This window comes from Scomber scombrus, chromosome 4, assembly GCF_963691925.1.
Source record: "Scomber scombrus chromosome 4, fScoSco1.1, whole genome shotgun sequence".
Lineage (NCBI taxonomy): Eukaryota > Metazoa > Chordata > Actinopteri > Scombriformes > Scombridae > Scomber > Scomber scombrus.
Genome location: NC_084973.1, coordinates 20,575,394 through 20,591,944, shown reverse-complemented (window position 1 = coordinate 20,591,944; position 16,551 = coordinate 20,575,394). Strand labels below are relative to the sequence as shown.

The 16,551-nt window shown below is 39.8% G+C and overlaps 2 protein-coding genes across 4 annotated transcripts in view; one reads left to right on the top strand and one right to left on the bottom strand.

Annotated features, from left to right (window-relative positions):
* Window positions 1–352: 352 nt before the first annotated feature.
* On the top strand, window positions 353–4,095 carry selenop (selenoprotein P). Of its 3 annotated transcripts, none has more exons than XM_062417135.1 (5): window positions 353–463; window positions 1,148–1,378; window positions 1,707–1,919; window positions 2,033–2,150; window positions 2,272–4,095. In XM_062417135.1, exons 2-5 carry the CDS (start codon window positions 1,176–1,178, stop codon window positions 2,923–2,925), a joined length of 1,188 nt encoding a protein of 395 aa, XP_062273119.1. In that variant the 5' UTR covers window positions 353–463; window positions 1,148–1,175; the 3' UTR covers window positions 2,926–4,095. The 3 variants fall into 3 exon arrangements, with proteins under 3 accessions (XP_062273119.1, XP_062273120.1, XP_062273121.1); XM_062417136.1 differs by having other exon boundaries at window positions 2,272–2,898; XM_062417137.1 differs by having other exon boundaries at window positions 2,272–2,847.
* Window positions 4,096–5,975: 1,880 nt separating this feature from the next.
* The window catches only part of ghra (growth hormone receptor a), a 31,228-nt gene continuing 20,652 nt past the window's right edge, over window positions 5,976–16,551 (bottom strand). The window contains exons 3-10 of the mRNA XM_062417100.1: window positions 15,576–15,732; window positions 15,293–15,456; window positions 13,979–14,157; window positions 13,173–13,326; window positions 12,965–13,055; window positions 12,435–12,504; window positions 11,480–11,715; window positions 5,976–11,388 (exon numbers count right to left, since the gene is read on the bottom strand). Coding sequence (XP_062273084.1) covers window positions 10,620–11,388; window positions 11,480–11,715; window positions 12,435–12,504; window positions 12,965–13,055; window positions 13,173–13,326; window positions 13,979–14,157; window positions 15,293–15,456; window positions 15,576–15,732 — 1,820 coding nt within the window. The 3' untranslated portion in view covers window positions 5,976–10,619. The remainder of the gene's footprint in view (window positions 11,389–11,479; window positions 11,716–12,434; window positions 12,505–12,964; window positions 13,056–13,172; window positions 13,327–13,978; window positions 14,158–15,292; window positions 15,457–15,575; window positions 15,733–16,551) is intronic.

Sequence of the window (16,551 nt, the reverse complement as noted above, 5' to 3'; positions counted from 1 at the left end):
CAGCATTATTACACAATGTTCTTCAGTGTTCTATCATACTCTATATTATATACACACTCTCATATTTTTATGCATTGTTTCATGTATAGTCATTTAATTTATAAATGCAAATGCATGCACTATCTCCAGAGTTGAAAGGACCTAATTGGCCATAATAAAGAGAGAACTCTCTCCTTACACTACACTACACCTAAAGGAATTTCTCAAACTGCTAGCTGCTACCAAACATTTCCAAAAAAAAAAGAAAGTTTTTCTGGATACTGTTGACAAGGGGATTTTCATGTAGCGTAACTTTTTAGTTAGGAAACAGCTGCAACTGAACTTTGTCCTCCTTTCAGATAGGAAAACAACAGGCAGAGTATAAAAGGGTGGAGTGGTGGCGGAAGAGACTTGTTTTTGTTCAAGGAGCTGCAGCAACGCAGAGCAGATCTGAGCAGAGGGAGGTGAACTTTTCAATCAGAGGGTAAGCAAAATTCATTACATTTTCATCCAGTTACTTATTAATATACAGTAAAATAAATAACTAGAAAACAAAGTGCTCAATTTTACAGTTAAATAAATAAATGGATAAAAGCTAAAACACAGTACCTAAGTGTATTTTGCAATGCTGGGTATTTAAACCCACTCATCATAATGGAACAGTTTTCATTGTGCTCTGCAAATGCATCAAACTTTCAACAAATGTTTTCAGTCACTGAACCACTGAAAATGTGACTTTTAACTTCATGCATTCAAGCTTACTTCCTATTCTACTACAATACCAGTCAAACATTTGGACCCACTTTTGCATTCAAGGGACTGGAAAGACATATACAAAGTTTTGACTGGTGCTGTAGGCTATATGCTGTTTGCATTCGTATCAATTAGTATACATTTGTATAGAATGAACATGCACAAACAATGTTCTTTTTAAATCCTTCATTCTACTTCTTGCACTGCTTCCTTTATATGGCTATTCAGTCCAGTCAGTATTGGAGAAGATGAAAATGATAACCCTACTCTGACCTTTTGTTCAGTCATATAACTTTTATTTACTGAGTTTGACCAATCTCTGGTGTTTTCTCCTCCCACTTGCTCTTCTTTCAACTCTTGCTACTCCTGTTCCCAACATCCCCCTCCTACAACTTTTTCCCTCTGTGATAAACAGATTGGGGCAGTGAGGAGGCACACCAGAGATGTGGGCGTGCCTCACCCTGATTCTCACTCTCTGCCTGCTCCATGGAGGCGGGGCAGAGAGTGAGGGGGGTGGGCCCCGCTGTCAGCTGCCGCCAGCCTGGAACATAGGGGAGGTGGAGCCCATGAAGGGGGCCGCGGGACAGGTGACGGTGGTGGCCCTTTTACAGGCCAGCTGACTGTTCTGCTTGGTGCAGGCATCCAGGTACATGCCCAAATATGGATCTAACTTGACCTCTTCTCCTATACCAGGTGTAAATGTCTGTTAAAGCATGACATTCACGCTGCTTGGTTTGTTAAGAAATGTTATACAAATTGTACTAGATATCTAACAGTGCCAGTTATTTTTTGTACCATCATAAATTTGATGGTCCATCCTGTTCTCATACAACTATTCAAGTTCAGTAGTGAGAAAGTGCATCTTGTTCATACTTGTTTGTTAAGCAGATTACACATGAAAGCTTTATTAAAGCGCTTGTTATTTAACAACGCATTTTTAGACTCGTAGTTTCATATTTCCTTCCTCTCTGCAGAATGGACGGCCTGCGCCGTAAGTTGGAGAGTCGGGGTCTGAAGGATGTGACCTACATGGTCATTAACCACCAGGGGGCGCAAGCACAGCAACTGCACAGCATGTTGGAGCAGAGGCTGTCTGCGAGCATCACACTCTACAGACAGCTCGAGCATCAGCCCGATGTCTGGCAGACACTGAATGGAGAGAAAGATGACTTTCTCATTTATGACAGGTTTGTTATCTGTATGGTTAATTCATCACATATTTTCCTTTCTTTTATTTTTGTATATTAGATTTTCCATTCATACTTAATCTCACCATGCGTTTCTATCCCTTTACCATCAGGTGTGGCCGTCTCACCCACCACCTTTCACTTCCATATACCATCATTGGTCAAGGCCATATCGAGGGTGCGATCAAAGATACCTACTGCAGCCGCATATGTGGGGAATGTGCTCATGAGGTATATTGCACGACACATAACTGCAAAAACATACATGAATTTAAACAAATTTAAGATAGCATGTTGTTGATACACTTCACAAAAGACAAGTTCAAGCCCCTCCCATGCTACTTTCCCACAGAGCACTGAGATCCCAGAGGAGTGCAAAGCAAACACACAACCTGATGCAGACGCAGCTCCAGCTGTGGAAGAAGACACTGGGCATGGTCACAATCATGGGCATCACCACGATCATGGCCATGGCCACCATGGCGACCACCACGGTGGTGTTGGCCATGGTCATGACCACAACCATGGTCATGACCATGGACAAAGTCAAAGTCAACAAGGTGTTGGACAACAAGGGTATGAGCATGATAGTGGGGGATCTCAAAGGCAACAACATTTAGATCTTAGCCAGATGCAGCACGCAGTGCAAATACACCATATGCCCCAGGAGGCAGAGGGAGTCCTTAAAATGCCGAAACCTTGAGTGAATGAAAAGGCTCTCTGAAAGTCAAAGCACAGCTGACAGTGGACAGCAGGCTCTGACAATGCCTCTCCTAAGACCAGCTGATGCTGACACTGACGGAGGCTGTTTGGTGATGCAGGGATTGAGCAGCCAATTGGTCTCTGACACTGTAATGAGGCACTGCCCGCCTCCTGACAGTGACACGGACTGATAGGCGATGCAGCCAATAATGTCAGGGAGACCTGACAGTGACGCCTGCCTACTGCTCACTGACAGCAGCCACAGCCAGACAAGTGAGCCTGACCTCCAGGTGTTGTTAGCTGAGGATGAGAGCAGCTGTAAGCTGGCTTTGATATCAACCTCATATTAATACCAGCTATCAACACTGGGGCAAAGTGCTCTTTTTACCAACAAGTATTACTCTGGGAGAGGGCATGGCAGTCACTGACCGCATGGGTGTGGTGTAGATGAACATAAGTGGAGTGCAACATTACACTGATATAGAAAAACTAGATAAATACACCAACCAAATTGGGCATTGGCAGCTTGTAAACTCGTTACATTCTGCAACAGATTCACAAATAATTTCATTGTGTCTAAAAGAATAAATGATTGTGAGATGCTGTGTTTCTTCTGTCTCACCATGTCTGTCAGTGGTTGCTTTCATCCTTTCTCAGGAGTGCATATGGTGATTATGTTCATAAATAGCTGTCTCCGTTTTGCTCTCTCCATCCTTTATGAATCCAGGCGCAGAAACTACGCTCTAGTGGCGTCGGGAGGAAGTCAGGCAGAAGAGAGGGGAGAGGGTTGTTCAGGAACATGATAAACATTTAAAAAATTCAAAGTTTAATATCCCAGGATATTTGAGTGAATAGAAAAAAAAAACTGCAAGTAATGCAAAAAAGTAATTATAAGGGAAGAGTAGGATGCATAGGAATATACCTAAAGACACAGTTACATCAGAATGTGTGAATTAGTAAATTAACAGCAAATATATGCAGAAGGATTTTAGTTGGGGGGGAACGTAAAAGCCCTGGCCCTTAATGGGACAAAGTCCGAGCAAACCTAAAAAAAAGTTTATACCAATGTTATGTTTGTCTGTAAGACACCCTATTGATAATTGTTCTTGAGCACATACAGGCTTCAACTACAATAAATGACTTTCATTTTATGTTGTACCTGTTCATAAAGTCCACAACATATCTCAGGTGTATCTTCTATCATTTCCTGCATGCACATTTCATTTTTTTTTGCAAATTGCACATTTATACAAATTTAGCTTTTAAAAAAATACAAAGCTCGATTGTTTAGAAAAGGCAGAAGGAAAAAAGAGAGTGAAGCAATGTTTGACTATTGGAATACACTCTGTACTTAATGACGGTTTCTGTGGGAAGGTAATAATCACCCGGAACACCTGATGCTTGCACAGAGAACTGTATTGTGTTGAGGTTGTAAAACATGGAACATGTCTGTGGAATAAAGTTGGTAGAGCTATTTTTGTTTGTATGTGTATTTTTGTGACTGATGATCAAGTTGAAACATTAAAAGTGACAGTGAATGCATATAGGTTAGGTATGTGTGGGTCTGATGTATGTCTGAGTGGAGTGACTTTAGATTACTGTCCTGCACATGCCTGAGAGTTGAATGCATGCAACTTCAATATAGCAAAGGGGTCATATTATCTACAACTACTATGCATTTTTTATATTATGAAGAATCAGCATCATGCCATTTAATTCCAGTTTAGCAAAGATCTTTATGTCACTTATTCTGTTAAGTAGATAAAACTGCATTTCCCTAAAATTATTTTAGAGATATATGTAATGGGTGCTATGTAACTGCATTGCTCAATGTTTGTCAGCAGATGGGGATGGAGGTCTATGTGATAAACCACCACCACTATCAACAGCCACTGTATCTTACAAATTAAATGATGTACCTTATGCTCCTTACTGACTTTTTAAAGCTTACTTTTTTCAAGTTTTTAAAACTGATACATTTATTAATCATTTCCAAGGATCATGCACATTAGCTAATTTCTGTCTGCCACTCACAAGCACATACAAATCCAAATGCAGTGGTTCAGACTATCCTGATTTTACCTACACATAAGCAACAAGTTCATCGTCTGTCTAGTTAAAGTTTGAAATATTTGCTGAAGTGACCTTAAAGGGATGGCAGTGGGTTCCCTCAACTATGTGTGTGTCACATGCATGCATGCACACACTTAAAACAGTGATAATGCACTTCTTGTTATGTTGCATTAACAGAACTGCTGATAGATTGTAGAGCAATTTTAAATGTATTTATTTAATGAAGTTTATTTAAACACAAAAACAAACAAATTTAAACTGGCTATCTGAAATGTATGAGAGATATGATTTGTTTGTGTTAATGTTTAGAATGGCAATGCTTGCATGAAGCATTAACACGAGTCATCTTTAGCTCATTTTTCACTGCTAACACTTATGTAATGATGTCAATGCAAAGCTCAAAACCTGTGAAATTGTCTTCAAGACTTAAAGTGCAACACCCTCTGCTCAGTGTAATGTATCTGAATTGCCCGTCGGACTGTGTGTCTGAAAAGGTCAACAAGCAACCGGAGGTAATAAATGAGGCCGAGGTGGACTGCTTGTGTGGGCGTAATTGGGCTGAAGATCCAATACAGGGGAACAGTGACTTATGGGTAATTACCTGCAATGTCCTGAGACGAAGAGCTGTGAGTGGCTGTCTCTCTGATTCAATCAGCCCCACACAGAGCAGTGCAGTACACAGCCTCTGTCTTAATTGTCCAATATGCTTTCCCCCGAAGCACAACTGTTTCTGCAGCCCTTTCATCTCCACTTACTCCAGCAGCGAGAGAGAATCACACACTTGTGAACTCTGTTGCACAAAAACAAGTATGCATTTTGAAACCTACAGTTACCACACATACACACATAATTACTTTTTTCCCTCCTATTTATCAGACATGCAAACACAAATTAATTTGTATTTGAACTCTCAGACCACAGTGATCTGTACATTTTCTTCATAAACATATTTTTCTCTTCACTGAGTGTTGATCTAAGCTGGCCTTTATTGCGCAGTATTGCTGCTGGTGTACTGTTAATGGAACAGTTGGTAGTCAGTTAAAGATCTTGTGAACAGAGTTACAATTTATATTGAATTAATAATGAAAATCTGTTCTAAATGAAATATCAATAACATAATCTTGATAACCCAGTCCAATCTAATTTGCTTAAATTAGTTTTACTTTCTGACACTGATGGTGGAATTCTTGTTTAAATCAAACATTGGATCAACATTTTCTAAATTTTGAAGACAACTGATAATAAAATATATTTTTAAAAATGCACAGGATAACAGGATAATTAAGATGCTGTATACATTTATTGTGTAACTTGTTGAAAGCTTATTGATCACACATACAACACCAGAAAGGCTTAAATGGGAAGGGAACAATATCAAATAATCAAAAATTACAACAGTTCTTGGTCTTGAGCAGAACAGCAGCCAACAGACTAGGACAGTGGTTCCGCGACAGAAGATATAAGATAAGAGGGGGTGTTCAGGAAAACTTGATACAAGATCATATTAATTCATGATACCAATGCATTGTGATAAATTATGAAGCTGAGCTTGTCAAACTTGTGACCGCAATGCAGCCGTTTGCACGTGTACAAACAGCTGCACATGTGGAATATTTCCAGTTTTATGAGTCTGAATGACACATGTCAGAGAATAACAGCGCACACATTACTCATGCTGCCCCTTCCAATGCGGTCAGATATGGTGGTGGGGTGGTCTGAGGACTCTGAGCAGAGAAATAAATTACACACAGATAGAAATATAGATTGGAGCCACTGAACTTTGTCATAAAAAACAGGCTGTAACCGCAGTACTCAAGGCAAGAATAAAACTATTTTCCCAAAAAGCCAAAAATGTCTGGCTGAAAACTCTTTGTTGATAGAGAGTCACAACCAGCACAAATTCCAGCACTCAAGATTATTTCCAGACTTAAAAAGTGACAAAAGCCTCTCTTGCGCTGACGCAAAACCAAGAAGCTGGAGGCTAAAACACCAAATTATACATTTTTAGCCCCTTTCAATACACTTTTCAATAAAGAAATGTTGAAATCACATAGCTGGAGAAATGTAAGAATGTATATTTACAGTATAACTACTTCACTCTGACTATATCTTTATATGACTCCATAATAGACTACATCTATCTGCTCTTCCTATCCATAAATCTTCTAGCAAATATTAAATACTCCATTACAGTACATCATTCTATCAATCTGGTAGTGTAAAATACATCCTATAAACATAAACTCTGTAGAACAAAATTGAAGCTTATTGATATTGATGTTTCCTCATCGTCCGATTATTGTGCTGAATAAAAAAAAACACATATACTGTTTTATAACAGGTCATTCATAGACTTGATTTAGTCTGAGATACAAAATCTGAACACTATTTAAACATCTTATAAACTATATATATGTGTGCGTGTGTGTGTGACTGTGTGTGTGTGTGTGTGTGTCTGTGTGTACAAAGTGCTTGCTCTGAAGTGTCTGTAACATTAATACAGTTGCAAACTTTAATACTACATTAAAAATGAATTCATTGTGAAACAAAAAAAACTCCAAAATAAAACAAAACAAAAAAAACAAACATTGCAGACACAATGAAGTAAACACCTGTAAGCTTGAACAAAAGCACCTCCTAATTTTTCTTCGTCACTGTAACCTTAAAAACACTTCTTTTTTTTAAATAAAATGTTTCCTCAATATCATAATTCCATGTATATTCCAGTTTGCACACATTCACAATCACCATGGTACAACTGAAACAGAAACTTAACAGTGTTTTTCCCATCCTATCTTCCTTCATATACACGGAGAAGCTTCTGGGGATCTTTGAATGGGTGTGAAAGTTACATGGGGATCATCAGTCGACTGTATTGCATCTCTAGTTTAAGGAAAAACTATCCTAGTGTTTCTATTCGTAGCTGAACTGATTACTGTGCCAAATCCTCCAGTTTAACAAAGACCATTTTTCAGGTATCAGTTTCATCCATTTTGCAGGTTTTACCAACAAACATTACCCTTATACACAATACAGTGATCGTTGCACTCTCTTGAAGGACCCTTCCTCACCACAGTAAGGCTGAATGCAGGAAAAATACATGTACCGAGCAGCAGTATATTGTGATTAGTAACATTAATTACATAAAAATATATACTTGTAATTTTACAGCACTAGTAAATATATTAAGACATTTCTGCAATAGCATTGACTTGCTGGTATCATCAGCACTAGGCAGCAACAAAAACACACCGAGCTTTTCAAGAGAAGGAGAGATACAGAAAGAGAGAAATGGCACATATTCATCATATTCACATTTTTATGGCTCTTTCTTTGTCTCTCTTCATTCAGGATTGTCTGGTACAAAAGATCCTTTATATCTTTTTCAGCCTGCTTATCTCAAGAACAAGTCCAAACAACATAATACAGAGGCAGGATGTATTTCCTTTACAATATAAAGTATTTTTATGATGAGATGTGCTCATTTGAAGGCTACCTTTATGCTATACAATAACAATTCTTATGACTCAATCACAGACTTGTTGAAATGAAAATTAAATGTTTTGTATCACAATGCATGCATAATGCACAACCTCAATTAGCCTTAGCTTGGATAGCTTATTGTATGCCATGGTTCTGTTTGTCACAGGCATGTTGTCTTTGTGATATTTTATAGGATGAAAAAATATGAGGAGCATAAAACCATAACAAGAAGTCTCCTCTGCCATCTTCTCACCCACAGGCCATTATTAAAGCTTACACTTTCAATTAACTAAGGCCAAGCTTACAATATATGGTAAATGTGTGAAAATAATTCATTATGTAACATATTATGCTGAAATAATGTCCTAAATTCAGGTATTCTATGAAATGTACTGGGACAAAGTAACTAGGTATCACATGCGACTCAGGTTTGAGAGAAACTTTTTAATATCTATCCACCCTGACATACCACAATTTGGACCTCGAGGTCAGTACTAGCGCTGACAGTAGAAAATTCGGGGGTTGTAAATTATGGTCAGTTTTTATGGTCATGGTCAATAATGTGCAAGTTATGGTTTAGTGGCCTCAGAAAATGTTTAACCTTGCAGCTTTAGGTAATCTTCAGCTAATCACTTTTTTGGCTATGTTAGGAAGGTAAAATTTAATATCAGTTAAAACAAGTTTTTTTTTTCTGTAGTTGTGTGTATATGCATATTATGCATATTATACATAATATGTGTTCTCTGCACTGAGGAGCTTTATACCAATTCACCTATACATAGCAGTATTTGCCTGTACATAGCAATGCATAAATGCACAAATCCTAATAATGTAAACATAGATTAGCACAGAAATGGCAAGCCAATAACACAATCATAGGCACATCTTGTTAACACTGTGTACTTGGCAGACAATAAGTATAAAATGTTTGCTAATTACAGCTATTACACACTTTCACATTCTTTCAACTTATTCCAGTTGCTGTCGCTGCAATAAAAATGCAACATGAGACAAATACAACTCCCAAGCCTACAAATTAAAGTTTAAGTCTAAGTGATAGATTATGAGTGAGTGCTGGTTGTAAAGGTGAGACTTGGTTGCTGTTACAAGATGTGATGCAATACCTGGTTTTACTGAAGTGCCAGCTGTGTGTCTGTGTCCTCTTCCCTTCTGCTAAATATGTACTCTAATGTGCCCATGAGCAAGGCACTTAATGGTGCTTTACTGCACAGTTTGCACTGAGCAGCTCCTAGCTGTAAATGAATCAGGAAGAGATCTTCCCCTTACTGCTAGAGCTGCTCAGCGCTGTAGGTTCTTGATATGCATGTAAAAAATAAAAAATAAATAAACCCAGGTTAAAGAAAAATTCTGGGACACTCTTGTATGCATAATCAGCCTGCAATGTTCTATGCATTCCAGATTGCGTTGCAATTTCCCTTTGTCTCCTGTGCTTCTACTTCAGTTAGGGATTTCTTTCATATCTTTGAATGCCTGTCAACATTCCCAAGGAGTGAAAGAGATAAAATAACAAAATTATATATAAGGACTCTTCTGGTACTGCTTTGTTGTTAATGTATTTGTATGTCAGTGTGTGCGCAACTGTGTTGTTCAAAGTATTTCTTGTGTTAAACTCTATTGCAGCTGTGGAGCAAAATGTCTTGACATCATATAATCTCTCTGGCCACTTCTTCATGAGAATATGAAAAGTATACCACTGAACAAAATGAAGCCAGGAATGCAAGGTGAATCTGCATAGCTGTGTTTTAGCAGTGTATTAGGGTGGATAGCTAATATCTTTCATATAAAAATATATTTTTTGTGAAATACTGATGACATGATGAGCTAAGAAGTTTAAGAATACAAAACAAGTCACCAAGCATTTTTAGGTGACAATTAATTGATGGAAAACCTCTGCCAGCAAGAGGAATCAACAAATGCAGAGTAAAAACATGACTACAATGTGCTTGTTTTCTACCAATTGACATACACTGACATCTCTCTGTAAAATTAAGACTTTAACACTGTCATTGCCCTAAAACACAGTTAGCCAGAGATGTAATGAGATCCAAGGCAGGTTAGCAGCAAGCTGATGCGTATTGACTCATTATAATCATAGTCTCAGCCTATTATCCTTGTCTGTCTTGTGCATGAAAAAAAAGAACTAACTGTGCATTTGGTTTGTGATGTATACTTTTGGCTACGTCTGCATCAAATTAACTGATGTAATTGCAGATGTAAAACAGTCAGCGATACAGCTTGCAGCTTTTCACATGTCTTTTTCAGCACCCTCTGAAAACAAAACACCTGCACATTCTTAACCATACTGTGTGCTGCAAGTTATTTGGTTTCCAGCAAGGAATCAGGTAGGCACAGGCTTTGTGACTGCAGGGGGACTTCCTGGACAATCAACCTTACACCTAAGGGCCTAATGGCATTGTCACTTCATGGTGAGAGGTTCCCCAGCAGGTCTGGGGTGATGTATCCTACAGGCATAGCAGGTAGGGCTTTGAGGGGATGCTGAGGCAGGCAGGGAGGGGGAGACTGGATGGGAGGTGGGTTGAGCAGCAGACTGTGCTGACCGTCCACCTCTTGTACCACTGTGTAGTCTGCAACAGGGGCAAAGAACTGGGACTGGGGAGAGTCAGGAAGAATGTAGGGTGATTGATTATCCTCTGCTGTGGCTGCGGGGTTGGTCTCCACTGGCTGAGGTTCTATGGTGTGATAGCCCTTGTCAGGCATGGAGGAGCTAGGAGGAGTGCTGATCTGCCGGGCATTGCTCTCTGTGGTGTAACCGCTTCCCTCGGGATCAACTACCAGCAGCTGAAACTGCTGCTCCTTCTGCTTCTTTTCATCAGTCTCCTCTTTGCCTTTTCTCTCTTTTCCTGTCTTCTGTGTTTCCTCCTCTGTGGTTGAGGTGTTCTCCTGGATTCTGAGTTGCTGCCCAGGAGACAGCACAACGCCTCCAGAGGGCATAACATTGCTGACCTGGGCATAGAAGTCTGTGTTGATCCAAGTCTGGGGCCCTCCGGTTTGGGTGTGGATGAGGGGCCTCTCACCTCTCTCTGAGGCCATAGGTCTTTCTGCAACATTGAGGGAGGCTTCTCTATCCTCAGGTTGGCCTGGCAGTAGGGTGGTCATCAGCATTAGGGTGTCCTGGTCTGGCATATCTGGGTCATAACAGCTGGCCCGACCTGAGTCATTGTCAGGAAAGCTAAAGGAGAGGAAGAGAGAGATGAAATGCAAATTTGCAGAACCATCTGGCAGCATGACACCAAGGCATGTATATGAGATCTGTGCAGTACCTGATGGCATTGGAGCACCCTATCTGCATATGGTGGCTGACAGGCTGGGACACACCCAGGAGCCTCTGTGTGTCTGAGCCCTGGTTGTCCTCCTTTTCACCAGAGTCTGGATCCTCTGCATCCACCTCGATGAACTCCACCCATGACTCATCTTGGTAGAAATCTGGTGCGTAAGTGGGCAAGCCACCCATACCTCCACCAGTCAGGATAAAATTCAGCTCCTCCAGCTTTCCCTTCTTATTTAAGTGTGCATGATAGCAGAAATACATGTGTTAGTTAAAGTCTTAATACAGCAATTTGAGTGAAAAATTCACTTTAAAAGTAAGTGTGTTTAACTTTTATCTGATCACAAAATAGCAGCATTGTTATTTATTTTATTCCTATAAGGACCTGACGAGAACTGACGACCCTCTTCATGTCTTATTATATCTCAGTCGTCCTCCTGCTTTCAATTTATTTATGACAGTTTTGCTTTTATTTGAGCGTTGAAAGACACAATAAACAGGCAGTGATTAGGAGGGACAGTGGGCGGTGCAATGATTAAGTGGCCTAATGCGCCTCTGGCAACTGAGCCACATGGACGCCCCCAGCAATGTCTGCTTTTAATCAACATTGCAATGGAAATGTAATCACAACCATTGTTACACAACAGTTTATATAATAATGTTACTGAATAAACAATGCACACTTCCATGCTCTGGCTTCTTATTGTTGAATTATCAATGTTTGCAATTTCACTTTCTGTGCATTAACAAAATTGTATAAGTGTCAGTAGTGCTGCAGTTTTTGTTGTTACTTGCTGACTGACATATAAGCTGATCGACACCAATATGTCTGTGATAACCTAAAACCACCCATGATGATGCACTGGTTGGGGTCTAGTATGTATGTTCACTATACACAGAAACATATACAGACAAGCCAGAATAACAACACAGCCATACGGTAAATGTACCTTTAACAACTCTGGATCAATGCCTTTAATTTTGGGTGCAGGAACTGGTGGCAATAGAATCATCATTAATCTGGAAAGATAAAAAGAGGGGAAGGATGTGATGATGATCATCTGGGAACAGTTGTGGGTATTTGTGTGTGAATGAGTGTGTGGGGGTATGATTTAAGTCACTTTCATGGACACAAACGGGATTTAAGACCAGTTGATTGGGGACAGCTTGTACAATTGGGGACAAAAGCCAATTTTACCAATTGGTAAAATAGTAAAACTCTGATTTTTGGGCCAGTGGTTAAAGTTATGGTAAGGTTAAGGTTAGTGTAAGGGTAAGGTTTAGGTTTAGGCAAGTAGTGGTTATGGTTATGGTAAGTTTCCAGGGAATGAATGAAAGTTTATGTAAATACCACAAAAGTGTCTTCAGTAGGAATGTGTGTGTGCGATAAACGGAGAGAGAAGAGAGAGAGAGAGAGAGAGAGAGAGAGAGAGAGAGAGAGAGAGAGACAGAGAGACAGAGAGAGAGAGTCTGTTCTTACCTTTGCTGCTGAGAGATTACAATCAGCATACTGAGTATGAGGATGCCCACAATCCCGAAAACAACTACCAGTGTGAGTGGAAAAGCAGGCTCTACAAAATAATATGAAACAGAGCCCATTATTATCACAGACCTTACAAAGATATCTAAGGATGTTCAAAATTGATGCACCTTGCCAATATAAATTGCACATAGCAACAGTGCCTTACCTTTACTGGGAATCTCAGTCACTTGAATGAAGATGGAGTCACTAAACTCTCCAAACTTAATGAAGGCGTACATCCTGCAGCGGATGTGCACTTCGTACTCTTTTCCTTTGTGTAGACCATAGATTGTCTGCTGGGTGTGCGGCTGCATCTCCAACTGAAGTGCAGAGAGATAGAGAAGGATAAGAAGAGAGAGTGAAGTTGTGAGAATTTTGAGAATGAATTGTATAAAACTGTCAAAAAACTATTTTGCTATGTCTTAATTAATCAGAAAACGATGCAGATTTATGCAGGTCTATGTTTATTTCTGGTACTTATAACTATGACCTTTTCAAAGATGCAATTGTTGACAGATAAGAATCATTAGACGGAGTACATACTGTTATAATGGAGGACTAAAACAGCTTTCAAGGCTTCATTTGTCAGACAAGCTGGCCAGGCGGTAATGAATATGAGCCTGTACAAGGTCTCATGACCCCTGACCTACAGATCCCTCCCTCTGCTTCCTTCAGAGAGCTTGTGTTTTCCCAGAGGGCCTTGCTCTGGCTTCCACTGCCTTGTCAACAAAGCTACACTGCTTTTTCGCCACAGGAGTTGCAGGGGGAGGGGGAAGGAAACACGACACTGTGGCTCTATGACCTACCTACAATTTTCTTTTAAGAGGGTGCATGAGAGTTTGCATTTGTGTTAGCTTGTGCATGTGCATAGATGCATTTTGTGAAGGTGTGTACACTTGTCAGCACATGTAACTGTGTGTCTGCACATAAAAGAAAAAGACATAGAGGGAGTGAGGGGAATTGAAGACTCACTGCTTCCCAGTTTGTGGAATTTCTCTCTCTGTACTGGATTTCATACTCAATGCGCATCCAGCCATCTCTGACATCTGCAGAGGGTGGCGGCTCCCAGTTGGCCATGACATCATAACTTAGCCCAGAGGGACTTATGTTCAGTAGGGTCCAGTTTAGAGACACTGGGGGGTCAGGACGTACTGCCAGGAGAAGGGAATAAATACACTTTCAACTATTTATATCATTGAACATTGTGAATTGACTGATTGAATGTACTCCACTTAGTAACAAATAAAAACAGCATGAACCACACAAAATGTTCATGTTCAAGTCAGTTTATAATGTACTTGATGTACTAGAGCTAAACTTAGAAAGCTAATGCAGGTTTTTCAAGCAAGTATCTTTAAAAAAAAAAAAATCATGTTTAAAATTGATAAAAATACAATGAAAGTGAATTGATTAAAATAAAGTGTTGAATGAAATGAACAACATAAATAGGACTATGCCATATTGACAGTGTTACCAGTGGTGGGGTTAAATAAAGAATGTGCCTAATGGTATTGCTATAAGAAAGGCGTGGATGTTACTAAAATTAAATGTGGATATTCCTGCACCAGATTGTATGGCAATCTGTCAACTTCATTACAACATATTTTGTGTACAGAGTTCACAATTGGGCCTAATGCGGTCACAAGAAAAAAGGAGCAACACTCATGGTGTTCACAATAGAAAGGGCTCATCCTCTCAAAAGTATGAATATGTTAAATAAATGTCATGAAAAGTGCAAGTACAATTTGATATTTCTTCTAGAGATAGAGTCAGGGAAACCACCAAAACATTAGGATTTACAGGCTCAATTATTAAGATAAAAAAAGATATGCAGATATGTATACATGAAGACTAGAAGATGGCTAATAAACAAATGTTTCTGCATTGAGAAACACATGACATTGCTATGTGATAATACAGTATATATTAGCATCTCCTACAGCCCTGGTGAGATAACGTTTGACAGACATCAAAACATTTACCATGTGAACACTTTGCATCTGTCTGACACTTGCTGTGATTATGACAAGCATATGACATTTGCTGGTTTAGCCTATATGCAGCAGCAAGTGCCCATTCCTGGAAACCTTATGCAGGTAATCTTGTATACTCGCAATAATGTTTATTTTTTATGAATTTATGATTCTTTCTGTTTGAATACATTTACTGAACAGTCTGCAAAACTCTTCTTCTGTCAATACCGTTCACACGCTAAGGAAAACATTGTGCTCTGTCATTGAATGTATTGAAGAATTCATAATATGTGAAGAAATACTTGCAACTGACCAATGTTCTCCACGGTGAAACAGTTCTCATCAAAATAGGTGGTGTTGTCGTGACTGCGCAGCTGCACGCAATAGGGGATCCAAATAGATGTGTGGTGGACATCAAAGAAGCACTCCCTATTTGAAAGGACATACTCTGGACACTCTTTCCATTCAGTGGAAGAGCTGAAGGAGGGAAACAAAAAAGTACGAGAGAGAACAATAAACAAAAGGGATCACACATTCATTCACACAATACTGTATGTGGTTATGTAAAGCGTGAATAAAGAATGAGCAACTCGTACTTCTCTGGGTATAGATGGTGGTGAGGCTCTTTTTTGAGGTAGAAGACTCTCAGTGCTCCAGGGTGGGACAGGTTTTGGAACTTGCCTGGACTCCACCAACAGCGGAATGTCTTCTGGTCCCTTGATCTGCACTCTGTGAAATGAGGTTCAAGGGGAACTGAAAGACAGTGAGAAAAGCACAAAGAAAGAGAAAACAATTTAGAGACTGAGCAAGAGGTTCACTCACTCTGAAGTTGCACTAAGGTGATCAGTCACCATTTTGACCTACATGAACCCTACAGGGCTTTAGATTGATCAATGCAACGATATTGATGAAATCCCCACTTCACCTTTAAACCCCCACACTGCTCCTTAAACTATGACTGCTGCTACTTGACACAGACAACAGACACATTTTCACAGTCAATATTCATCATTAAGTTAAATCGATTTGTCAAGAGATAAGACTAACTTGCAGGTGGCAGCTTTTGTAAATTTATAATTGACTTCTACTTCCTGTAAAACGTTGTGTGTATGCACGTGTGAGTAGAAAAACAACTTGTTGGAGGATGGAGTAATGTTGCACTGGATTTCAGTCACCATACCCTTTATGACCCATAGATCTATCCATACACATTTTATATCATCTCGCGTTGATTCTCATCTGCCCCACCCCAAGGCCCTGACTCAGCCCTTTCCACCTCTCCCTCAGCACCCTGTCTCTCCTCATCGCCGATTTCCCCACCACCTCCCTCTCCTGTTGGATACCCGTTTCTCATCTAGTTGAGAGTTCTGGGGTTTGGTGCAACCATAAATAAGCAGCTGAAGGTATCATTGATTTCTGCTCTGCCCGCTCTCTGGCAGCTCTCTCTTGTCACTGGCTGCAGCATAAACACAGACCAACACACAGACCCAGAACATAAACACGCTTCACAACACGAGGCAAGGAATTAAAGACTGGACTGGAGCAGAACACTATCACTTTTGTCTCTAGTTT